Here is an 11,715-nt window from a genome sequence, read left to right on the forward strand (position 1 = left end):
TTTTCAAGAAGAGACTGGACAGCTGCTTATCTCAAAGGGTATAGGGTCTCCTGCCTTAGCAGGGGGTTGGACTAGAAGACCTCCAAGGTCCCTTCCCACTCTGTTATTCTATATACAGTATGTATCTATTATGAAGCCAGGGAAAGAAAGAGCCGTGAAGAGTTAAACCACCGCATTATTCTAGTTATGTGCTTCTTATTTTAAGGAGGCCTGGAACTGGAAAAAGTAGGGGGGGGGGCTTGCAATCCCAAGACCTGTCTTTTCACGACCACATCAGTGAGAAGGCTGCATCAGATGTGGTTTGGCACAAAGCTGGTTTACCCTCTTGCATCCAGAGCTTTTTAGTATGCAAATTGATAACAGCTCTTATCGCACTCACAACAATGGTATGTGGGCTGGAATGCCTAGATTCCCAAACTGGGGGCACCAGATGGGTGGCATGGAAAAATTGAAAGGGACACTCTGTGGCTGGGTGAGGTTCTGCTACTCATATTTTACCCTTCAGCCATCAAGTCGTGTCTCACATGAGATCTTGCTGCATGCTTGCCTTGAATAATTTCAGAGGTTTAATACTGAGTCAAGCTTTCTCTGTCAAGCCCACCACGTTCCTGGAGCAGATCAAAGAACTAGGTCCTTCTCTTGAGCAGGATGACGTTTGGAGATCTGGAAGATCTAGTTATTATTGCTCGTTTTAACATCAACTGACATCATGGCCGCATTCAGGTTTGACATTGGTCGCCTGGATGGGTTTCCCCAAAGCAACTCTTGTCTGCAAAAAAATAACCCAAAAAAACCACCCCACAATCAGTTTTCTCCGCTGAAAAGGTCTTCACTTATTCCCGATCCCCTCCTTCCCATCTCAAAAGAGCTTCCGTATTTTGTAGCCGCTCAACAACGGGGATCTTTCTGGATCCTCTTCGAAAAGAGAAAGATGAGGTTCCAGGAGGAAAAGAAAAAAAAAGAATGAAAAGGCTATATTGTTGATCTAAGAATTGAACAGCAGGTAGCAAGTCTTCTTCCCTAGTTTTGCAACAGTTGCAGTTTCCAAAGGCCCTGTTGCAACAGTGTAAAGTTATCATTTCAGGGATCTAGTCCTTGTGATTTATAGCTTTGCATCAGACTTCTAGGCAGCGTTTTCTAAGAATGGAAAAACTTCCTCGCTGCCTCAAACCCGGCGTGATGTTTGCCGCCCTGAATGGCAGGAATGCAGGTCGAAGAAACAACCCACAAGGAAAAGGCAGTGGTGAGGAGAAGAAAAAAAAAAGCAGAGCCAAGGACCCGTCCTCCAGCGTTGCAACAGACCTAAAGGAGAAGAACAAGGATGGTCGTTGGGGCTGGAAGGAAGAACTTGTAGAGTTCTGAGCAGAGCTGACAAAATCTTTCTGCTTCCTTTTCAAGTTGTCGCAAAGGGCGCCGAGGGCCAGCAGTCCTCCAAGGCCCCCCGTGGAATTGCTCAAGTCCTCTTCCAACCCACTTGCAACTCCCTCCATCAGCCTCTTTCAGTCGTGCACCTTACCTGACTAGGGAAGGATGGGACTTGTAGTCCGCCACATTCGTTTGGATGCTCCTTCTCGGGAGGCAGAATGATACTAACCGGGTCTATTCTGCTTTGGGAACTATCCTTGATTGTTTTAAGAGTCCTCCTCCTTGGGGATCAACAGAACGCGCCTTCTTAGCCAAGTTTGCATTGGGGGAAGAGGTGAAAAATGGAAGAAGAAAAACCCCACCTTTCCCCCCCCCCCAACACTGGGTTTCTCCTCTTCCCGCTTGCAACCCCTCTCCATTTTCCTTCCAGTGGCAACTTTTATTGGCACTGTCACGATCCCGATCCTGACATTCCTCAAAGCCACAGTTTCCCCTGATGGAATGCAGGATCTTTTTTTCTTTTGCCAGCCTTCGTGCCTCAGATAAAAAAAGAATCTTTCCCAGTCTTTCTCTCTCTCTCTCTCTCTCTCTCTCTCTCTCTCTCTCTCTCTCTCTCTCTCTCTTTCTTCCTCTTTCTCTCTCTTTCTTCCTCTTTCCCTCTGTTTTTCTCCCCCCCCTCTCTTTATCTAACTCTCTTTCTCCCTGTTTCTCTGTCTCTTCAAACTCTTTTGAGATGCTGTAGACTGCAAAGCAAACAATTTACTGGCAGAGAGCCCAACCATTTCTTACATCCCGCCCAATGATGCTATCATAGTACCATTAAAAGCTCCAGCAAAGAGCCAGGCCTGCTTTTTTTTTCCTTTTCATCTGATTCTTCAAGTGCAAATTAGTTTGATTTTTCAGCAGAGAAGATCAACGCAGCTGAAGAAAAAGCACAGCCTTCCAAAAGACTATGACAGCTCAAAATGCACCCAGGGCATCTGAGTAGTATTATTGTTATTGTTGTCCTTATTATTCCCAGAAACCCAACACCCTGGAGATTTAAGATAGGCTTCTTAAAAAAAATTCTCCAATGCTTTAGTTTGCTATTCGCGGTTGTTCTTTGGAACAGAAGTATATCCAGATGTGGGAATCATGTGAAGAAATTCCTCTTGGGTCCACAAATCCTACACTGCAGCTAGTAAAGGCCTTAACCAAAAGTTGGCTACGTCAATCCAGGTTTGCAGTGATGCAAAAATTGAAGCAGGAATATTTCCAGCTCCCCAGATATTACTAGATTTCTGATATTGCCAAAATCCTATGAATCGAGTTTGCCTAGAGTATGCCATTTGCAAGTTCAGTGTAGATGTAAGTTCAGAGATGGAGAAAGAGAAGGAGGAGAAGTGAAGTTAGAACAGGAAGAAGAATTGGTCTCATTAACCTTCTCCCGGTTGTAACAGAATGACAGAGTTGGAAGGGACTTCCAGAGTTGGGAGGTCTTCTAGTCCAACCCCCTGCTCTACCATTTCAGACAAACCCTTGTCCAGTCTCTTCTTAAAAACCTCCAGTGATGGAGCACCCACAACTTCTGGAGGCAAGCTATTCCATTAATTGATGGCTCCCCCAGTTAGGAAATTCCTCCTTGGTTCTAGGTTGCTTCTCTCCTTGGTTAGTTTCCATCCATTCCTTCTTGTTCTGCTTTCAGGTGCTTTGGAGTAGAGGTTGACCCCCTCTTTTTGTGGTAGCCCCTCAAACATTGGGATACTGCTATCCTTTCAATCTGGGAGGGCTTTATATATGGTACCCTCAACACAAATGGGACCTCTAATCCTTCTTTTCATTAAACCAGACACACTCCTGTCCATCTGGGAAAATGAGACTACAGCACATATTGTCAATGGCCGGTTTCCCCACCAGCAATCAGAATACTTTGCATTCAAAAAGGATTCTCATGTACTGAGAATGAGGCCAATGTTTGTTGGGTGGCAAAATCCCAAGCTTACCTTGTGAGCATCTCCTCCTACCTTCTGAAAAGAACCATATCACGGTACATCTCTGTCGTACGGGAAGAGTTTAACGCTGATGGACATGGGTGTGCTGGGAACACTGCGGTCCTGTGAATTCCTTGCATGGGTGAAACCATATATGGATCGCATCTATGGAGATTCTCAGTCATCTAGGTCATGGTTATCCCAAAGGTGCTTCCCCCCCCCCCAATGGCAACTGGACTTTGTTTTTCCTTGAAGACCTTTCGCTTCTCATTCAAGAAGCTTCTTCAGAACTTGGATGAGAAGCGAAATGTCTTCAAGGAAAAACAAAAAGTCCAGTTGCCTTTGAAAAAAAACACCTTTGGGACATATCAGATCATCTTCTCGGAAAATTATAGCACTGTGGAGCAGTCATCCCAGCCTATTAACATGTCTATATTCTGTCTGTTTTTTGCTTTTTTCTTCTCTCCTTCACCCATCAGGAAACGACTCCATTTTTCACGACATTGACAGCGACACTTCTCTAACGAGTTTGAGTGACTGTTTCTTGGCTTCCTCAGAAGTAAACTCCATGCAAGCCAGGATAGGAAACCCCATCGATAGGCTGTATTCTATGCAGAGTTCCTACTTTGCTTCATGAAAAGCAACTGGGGTAAACCAGCCGGCTCTTTTGAACTTCTCTCCTGAACCAACGTTGCAAGGAACTCCTTCCTGTTTTCCAGCTGAAAAACAAAACAACAACAAAAAACAAACACAAAAAACCCCAAACTCATACAGCCATATTTTTCTTCTTTTTCTCCAACCTGATATTGGTCACCTGGGATGACAGGAGCATTAAGACAGGCAAGGAATCCTCAGTCAGAATGACCAAAGGACCACACATCATTCTCAACCCCCCCCCAAAACACCACAAGGTCACCAAGGCTGGACCAAGAGACGCCGTTAGTTTCTTCTCGAACCCCATCGTGATGGATGCAAACACTTCCCACGTGCATTGCTTTGAGAGATCTCTTTCCACGGTGTGGCGTTTTCTCCCGGCTGCCCACGATGCAAAAGTTGGTCAAGCTGAAGGAAGAAATTGGAGAGGACTGTCCCAATTTTGTTCTGTATGTTTCATCTTCCCGCCTCAGGACTGTGAGACACATTGACCAAGCTGTGGTTCCTAGAGGAACATTCCCTGTTTCCCCCTCGACTTTTCTTTGTCTTTCTTTTCCTCTCCATCAAACCAAACGGAAGCCAAACTGGTCACTTCTGGGGGCATTAAGTTAGAGTCGCTCTACTGCCTGGAAATGGGGGAGTGGGAATGGAGGAGAGGAGGGAGAGGGGGGGAAAAAGAGAAAATAATGAACGCAAGGCGAAATCAGGGCCACGTCGTCATAATTATGACGTTTCTTGGAGAGGAAGAGAAAGAGTAAAAAAAAAAAGATGCTGAACAGGGGAGGCAAATTTAGACGAGCTGTTCATGACAACTTTACCTGAAAAAGCGATTTTATAAAAAGTAGGGCGAGAGACATTCTGGAGCATCTGAATTTATTTCAGGTTGTTCGCCATTCTGGGTGTGTTAAAACATTTTTTTTAAAAAAAACAAACCACGATGAAATAATTCAGTGCCAAATTTGATGTTTTCACCCCTAGCTCTGCTAGCCTTGATTGACAGTCATCTGTTGGTGATTCCCATTTGTTTATACTGATTTGGCAGCGATACCCCACAGTTCCTTGCTGCAAGACGCATTAATTAGAGACGGCTTTCATTTGGATCTTTTTCCTCAATGGGGGGGAAAAAAACCCTTTCCCTCCCTTTATCCTTCATATAATTGCAAACTGCAAGCATTGATGGTATTCTGTAGGCTTTACTCTTTTCCCAAAGCAGTTCAGTTATTCCCAATGCACGTGGACCAGTTGCTAGTAGAAATTAAGCCTTTTGCAGATGTGAAGATGTGAAACACGTTTTATGGTGCTTGCCACTAAGAAAGTCCAGGAAATTCCACATTTTGTGACTAGTTAGATCACATGGTAAGCTAACATGGAGCCTTTTACGAAGTTTCTGGGGGTCCTGCTCCAAAAAAGGGATGGATCTGGGGCTGTGGTTTGATTTTATTTAAATTTTATTTTTTAAAAAAACAAGTTAGTGGATTAAATATCATGGCTTCCCACATATTTTGCATTTCACTTCTGCCACATTAAAATTGGAGTGGGTGAAAGCTTAAGCAGAAGGCCATCATCAAGTCTTTGGGATCTTCCAGACTATTCTGGGTCCACCATTTTTCCATCACTGCATTGTCCTTTGTTCCCCAAACTTGAGTTCCAGATGTTTTGGTCTATGTATCCCAGCAACCTCAGGTAGCTTAGTTCAAGCTCCCACCAGGTGTGACTGACCTCAAATTCCATGCTTGATTTTATTATATCTTTTATTATCTATTGTTGGGAAACATAAACTGGAGACTACTCTTGACCTCATGGCTTGCTTATGGATTTCTAGAACTATCTGCTCAGCTCCCTTGGGGATAGACTAGATGGACCCCAAATTCTGCAGAATTTTGATAGAATGTGTGTGTGTTTGTGTGTGTATGTGTGTGTTTTAATGTTCATAAAACAAGTTGGCAAAGTAGAGTTTAACTTCACCTCGAGTGATCAACCTTTGTCAATTTTGGAGGCTGTCAAGATGTGTGGATTTTAATTCCTAGGATCCTCCAATTCGGATAGCCCAGGGGTAGGCAACCTCGGCTCTTTTATGACTCATGGACTTCAACTTCCAGAATTCCTGAGCCAGCATAGCTGACTCAGGAATTCTGGGAGTTGAAGTCCATGAGTCATAAAAGAGCCGAGGTTGCCTACCCCTGGGATAGCCATTGCTGAGTGTTGAATTCCACACACCTTGATGGTATCCAGATCCAAGAAAGGCTGAATTAGGGAGAAAACAGAGTTTAGTTGCTGCAATTCCGTAGCCAACATAGCCATTGCTGAGAAGGTTGGGAATCAAGACCCTGAGGTCTCAAGCACTTCTAGCCTGGGAAAAGCTGACGTACAGACTTATTGTGAGTATTTGTTGGCAAGTTCAGTCTGCAAGCTAGAGAAAGGCTATACAAGCCATTATCCTCTCACTGTCTGTCTCTTCTTTTAGGGTCATTTTAGATTGATGGTAGCCTCAAGTTTTTGAAAGCGGAAGAATTCGAGGAATAAGATTTACAGGTAGTTCTTGACTTCGTTTAATGATGGTTTAAAGTTATAACGCTGCTGGGAAAAACGGCTTGCAACTGGCCATTGCACTTATGACTTTTCCAGCATTCCCCACAGTTACGTGACCAAAATGTGGGCACATGGCGACTGGCATGTACTTACGAGGTTGCAGTCTCCTGGGCTCAGGCCACTGGCAACTTCCAAAAAGCGAAGTCAGTGGTGGAAGCCAGATTAGCTTAGCAATGGTGCGATTTGCTTAAAGGCCACGACAAAAAAGAGCGTAAAATTGGGCTTGACTCACTTATCAACCGCCTCACTTACCAGGGGAAGTTCCTGTCCCAATTTTGATCAGCTGTTGAAGATTAACTAAGTTCCTTTAGGTCTTTTCAATATTTATTTCTCATAATTTAAGGACCAAGCCAACCCCCCCCCGCCAACTCAGTTGTCCCTATTGGATTCCAACTGATATTAGATCTGACAGATGGTACCTTCTCCTTATTATCTCCTGCCAGATCCAATGGGATCCAGGATAAGGCTACCATCCACAAGCGATTCTCCTTATAAGCATCTAAGTTAGTCTTTCCCCCCACAATCGTATTAATACATTCTGGAAGTTAACAATGTGTGAAAATGTACATCTTTTCCAGTGTCTTGAAATGGCTGCCTACATCAACTGCCTTCTTAAATGACTTCAGGTAAGAGATTGGCTGTTTTTTAAAAAAAATAAAAATAAAGAATAAATGCCCAAAGCAAGACCCTCTTTGACAAAAGAAATTAAAATACAATGTCTTCTGAAACCAAATCCTCTGGCAGTTGAGCGGTTCTGCATTTGAACCACGTGTGAACACCCTGTTTGTTCACTTCCTTTATGGCATGAATATCTGAAGAGAAGCAGGTCTTACGTTCTGCTTTCCCCCATATGCAAGGATATCTTCTGAATCTGAAAGCAGAATCCCAGGAGGGCTTATCAAGTGGATCTGGAAACCAATTTCCACAGGCCACCAAAGGAGGACATGGTTCAGAAGAACAAGTCTGCAACTTCCCAGTGGAACTGCAGAAAGAGACCCCTTTTAATAATTAACCCTAATTATTAATTATTCAAACTCACCCAAGGATGCTGTTTGCCTTGTCTCATCCCCAACTGAAAGTTCTGTTGAGAAGGCAGAAGTTCAAAGTTCCATCTTCTGTCCTCTGCGAATAGGACGACATGGAGAACTTAGGAAAGACCTTCTGCCTTTTCCATAGAGATAGTTGTCCTCCAAATTGTGATGTAATTGAATTGTAATCTTTCCCCTCCAACACCAGTAAAGGCTGCCACGGCCAACTCATCGTGGCCAACACGCCATGGGCAACTCGCTGCAGGACAGGAGCTACACACTAATACAAAAAAATGGTGGCATAGAATCGTTAAAGAAAGAACAATAAAAGGAGGGAGACAACGAAACATGAATGACACACACACAAAAGAAACAATTGTTCATTTGTTTTAAATAATTGAATTGAATTGTGCAGTTGTCCCACAGCAAGTTGGCAGTGGTAAGCTGGCCATGGTGAGCTGGCTACGGCGATTTGTCCCATTCCACTGAGAGTGAGCCCAGATTGAAAGGCCCAGCCAAGCTATTCAAACTTGCTTCTCCTTCCCCCTGGTATCCTGGCAGAGATCAATGTCACTCTAATGTGTGGCATGGATGATTGCTCTCAGGAATCTGCTGGTTGTATGGTTTTAACCTGGGACTCCAGGGTCAAAGGGCTGAAAGCTCTTGACCTTCTCTTGACTTCAGGCTTACTCTTGCATTCTCAGGAGAGTTGCCACTCAAGCAGACAAGAAAGCAAAAACAGGTAGGAATGTCTGCTGATGTCTTAGGTGGATAAGATGGATAAAACCTTCTTTGACAAGTATGGGTTGAAGCCCGTGGAATGGCAGCCTGTGTGGGACGTCAGATGGCCATTATAAGCAGATTATTTGTCCCTTTGCATGGCTTGTCTCTGTCGACACACACTGCCTTCCAGTCTTTTAATCACGTTTGGTCCAGTAAGCAAAGAACGGGCTGAAAAGGGTAATTTACAGTAGAATATGAAATATATATATATATATGATTGGCCAGGCTGCCACGTCTATAGTGCAGTTAGTAAAGTGGGTGGAAGGAAGGAATTGTCCTCAGAAATTCTTCCAAAATGAATGTAAATCACTTATTTCAAAGGGGATGTTAAGAGAATGAGGAATTTTGCTACTTCTAAACACATAGTCAATCTGTTCGGTAATGCTATTGATGTAATGTTTTGCCACTTAGATATTCTCATTGACTATTGAGATCTATGGGGACCTTGGTGCTCTCTGAGCTTGCTGGTTTTCTTGCAGACGTTTCATGACCAAACTAGGTAACATCAAGAGTGCATCAGTGCATTGGTGATGTTACCAAGTTGGGTCATGAAACATCTGCAAGAAAACATCCAAGCTCAGAGAGATCTAAGGACACTACCGCCATTCTCCTCCCCTCTTCCTCCTCCTCTCCACAAACTCCACTCCCTTCTAGCACTGATGTTACCTAGTTGGCTCATGAAACATCTGCAAGAAAACATCCAAGCTCAGGGAGCATCAAGGACCCCACAATTCAACCCTGAGCTACAGATATTCTCTTCTTTCACTATTGACATCTATGCCTAAGGTTGCGTTCTTCTAAAGGAATGCTGGAAACAAGTTCAGGATTCAGTACCTTTATTTAATCATATTTCCCGGGACTCTTTCAGGGAAGGCGCAAGAATTAAACCAGCACAAAATTGCTGCACATTAAAATGGAACTATGTCATAGTTTAAAAAAAAAGTTGCCCTATTAACATTTCTATAGCTTGGTGGGAAGAGCCAGTTCTCCGTGCAAGGATGTTTCTCTCTATTTCTACACCGGGATGACTGGAACTCCTTGCATTTGTAAACCAAGAGGAAAGGATCCTATCAATAAAGTGCGTTTTTGAATCAAGAATGAGAAGCAATTCATAACAAAAAAGTTAATAATGCTGTGTTCCAGGGCATATGAACCGTGTTGGATGATGGCTCATTAGGGTGTTCAGAAACCATGCTGAAAAAGCCAAGTATTGTAAGCATTGTAAGCCAAGTCTTACGGTCTGGTTCTTATATTTTCAGAAATTGGAGATTTCCATCAGTCCTCCCCCCATCTTCCCAAGTATTCACAATGTATGAATCGATCTATGGTCAATATTAAGCTCTAATCGATCTATCAAGTGGCAATGGAGTACACAGTGTTTGCTGGAGACAGTGGTACTTTCCTCCGATGGGGCAGCCTGCCTCTTAATGCCAAAAAAAAAAAAGGAAATGTCTTTCTGATTTATGTCTGTGTCAACAAACGTATTCTTAGCAAGGAACGTGGAATGGAAAGTTAGCTTTGCCACTTTTCTCCAAGCTGGGGGGGGGGGCAAGAATGCCATCAAAGAAACATCTCACGAACTTTATGCAAGTTCTAGAACTTTAAGGATTCCTTGGCTTTCTGCTTTAAAAACACCGTGAACTCTGCAGTGCTCCTTCTTCAGAATATCTTCAATAAGCGTTCATGTGGCCGACTTTACAGAAGTTAGACAGCTCAAGAGCTCAGGCAGGGAAGCTTTTGGTCCTGACCAAATTTGGTAATTCTCATCCATTTCCTTGACTCTTCCACCAGTTTGCCAGCAGGATAGGTCCTCTCCAGCTTTTCAATTTCAGGTGCCCTTCCCCCCCCCCCAATTTTAACCTGCAAATGGGAAAACAAAACGTTTGCTGATCAGCCCTGTCAGATCTCATCCTTGGTGAATTCTCCCGTTGGGTTTCTGTCTGAGCGGTTAACTTCAAAAGATGCCTTCATTCTCTTCTCCATTTTTTAAATTTCTTTTCCCCCTCCCCAATTCACTTCTCTGCCTTCCGTTGCCCTGTTTCTGTTTCACAAATCCCGGCTGTATTCTCTGTATATTTATATATTCTGTATTTATGTTAGCAAAAATGTAGTATTTTGTAGCTGTTCCGGTTTGTTTAACTTGTAAAATAACGATGATGGTCATGATGATGATGATGATAAAGATAATTCTTCATATCCTTTTTCACCCCAATGCTCCCTGAGTTGTTTTTTTTTTTGATTCGTTGGGTTTTGCCATCGGCCCCTAGCCTCATTTCTGCCTTTTAATTTAATGACTTGCCATTTCTTAAATTATTTATTAGTGTGTTGTGGGGGGCTTCGTTCTTTCATGCCCACGTGGTCACAGCTTACGGCTTGATCTGTTTTGATTTCTTCTCCCCCTGCCGTCCACGGACGGCTCAAGCGATGTGATTCTCAAACTTCAGGTTTTTTGCTTTTTTTCCTACGTGGGAGTGTGTGGGTGTGGGTGCGCGCGCGCACGCACGGGCCTGAATGAGTGGAAGGTTATACTTCAGCATATTTGTAAATAAAAGCAACCTGTAAATGAAATGGGATGTTGTTGTTATTGATCATCACACAGTCAGCCAGAGGTTTAGACTGGATTGGGCCATTTTTGTCTCCCTATCAAGTCTTTCCTAAGGATAGGCAGACGTGGATGTTTGATGGTGATATTGCCTCGGAACATAAGCTCTTCCAGGTAAAGCTGCCTTTTGCCATTGACCAATGGTGAATTTGTCAATGCCTATGCCAGTGGTTTTCAACCTTTTCTTCCCCACGGACCCCCTTTAAATATCTTGGACCCCCAAGACTTAACTCAAGATTTAAAGCATAACATTTCATAACCACTGGCCTGTGGTGTTCATTATTGACACAGAGTCTAACTGATAGTTTTGGCTGGATTTGGCAATTTGATTCCCAGATTCTCCCCAAGGATTTAGGATAAAGATGCCTTCAGTCCATCCACCCATCCATCCACCTGTCCATCCATCCGTCCATCCGCCCATCCTTTATCACAGTCACAGAGCACAATAAAAATTAAAAACAGAACAAGGCAGAATAGAGTATTACAATTAATAGTGAGGTCCTCAAGCCAAGCTTTGCCTTATTCTACAGAGGTTGTCTCAACCATTGAGTCATGTCTGATGCTCGGTCAGTCTGTGAATCAGCACCGTCCAAGACCCTCTGTCTCACAGTGCCTCCTTCAGATCTGCCATGGTCACCTTGGTGTCATCCTCTATAGTCTCCAGGACTAGATGACCTCGAAGGTCCCTTCCCACCCGTGATCCTATGTTCTAAGTAGTGCTTTT

The 11,715-nt window shown here is 43.6% G+C and overlaps 1 protein-coding gene across 7 annotated transcripts in view; it reads left to right on the forward strand.

The window, feature by feature from the left end:
* LMX1B (LIM homeobox transcription factor 1 beta) overlaps positions 1–10,951 on the forward strand; it is a 92,618-nt gene extending 81,667 nt beyond the window's left edge. For 2 of the 7 annotated variants that reach the window (XR_014028054.1, XR_014028056.1), the window contains exons 8-11: positions 6,454–6,521; positions 7,157–7,204; positions 8,311–8,348; positions 9,649–10,951. Coding sequence is in view for 2 of the 7 variants with exons in the window: in XM_081340052.1 (XP_081196178.1) it covers positions 3,815–3,972 (158 nt within the window). In the remaining 5 variants the exon portion in view is untranslated. Of the gene's footprint in view, positions 1–3,814; positions 6,933–7,156 lie in introns of those variants that run through there. The other 5 variants (XR_014028053.1, XR_014028055.1, XM_081340052.1 and 2 more) reach the window with 3 other exon arrangements.
* The last annotated feature ends 764 nt before the right edge of the window (positions 10,952–11,715 follow it).

The sequence above is a fragment of the Vipera berus genome (genome assembly GCF_964194415.1).
Source record: "Vipera berus genome assembly, chromosome: 15".
Taxonomy (NCBI): domain Eukaryota; kingdom Metazoa; phylum Chordata; class Lepidosauria; order Squamata; family Viperidae; genus Vipera; species Vipera berus.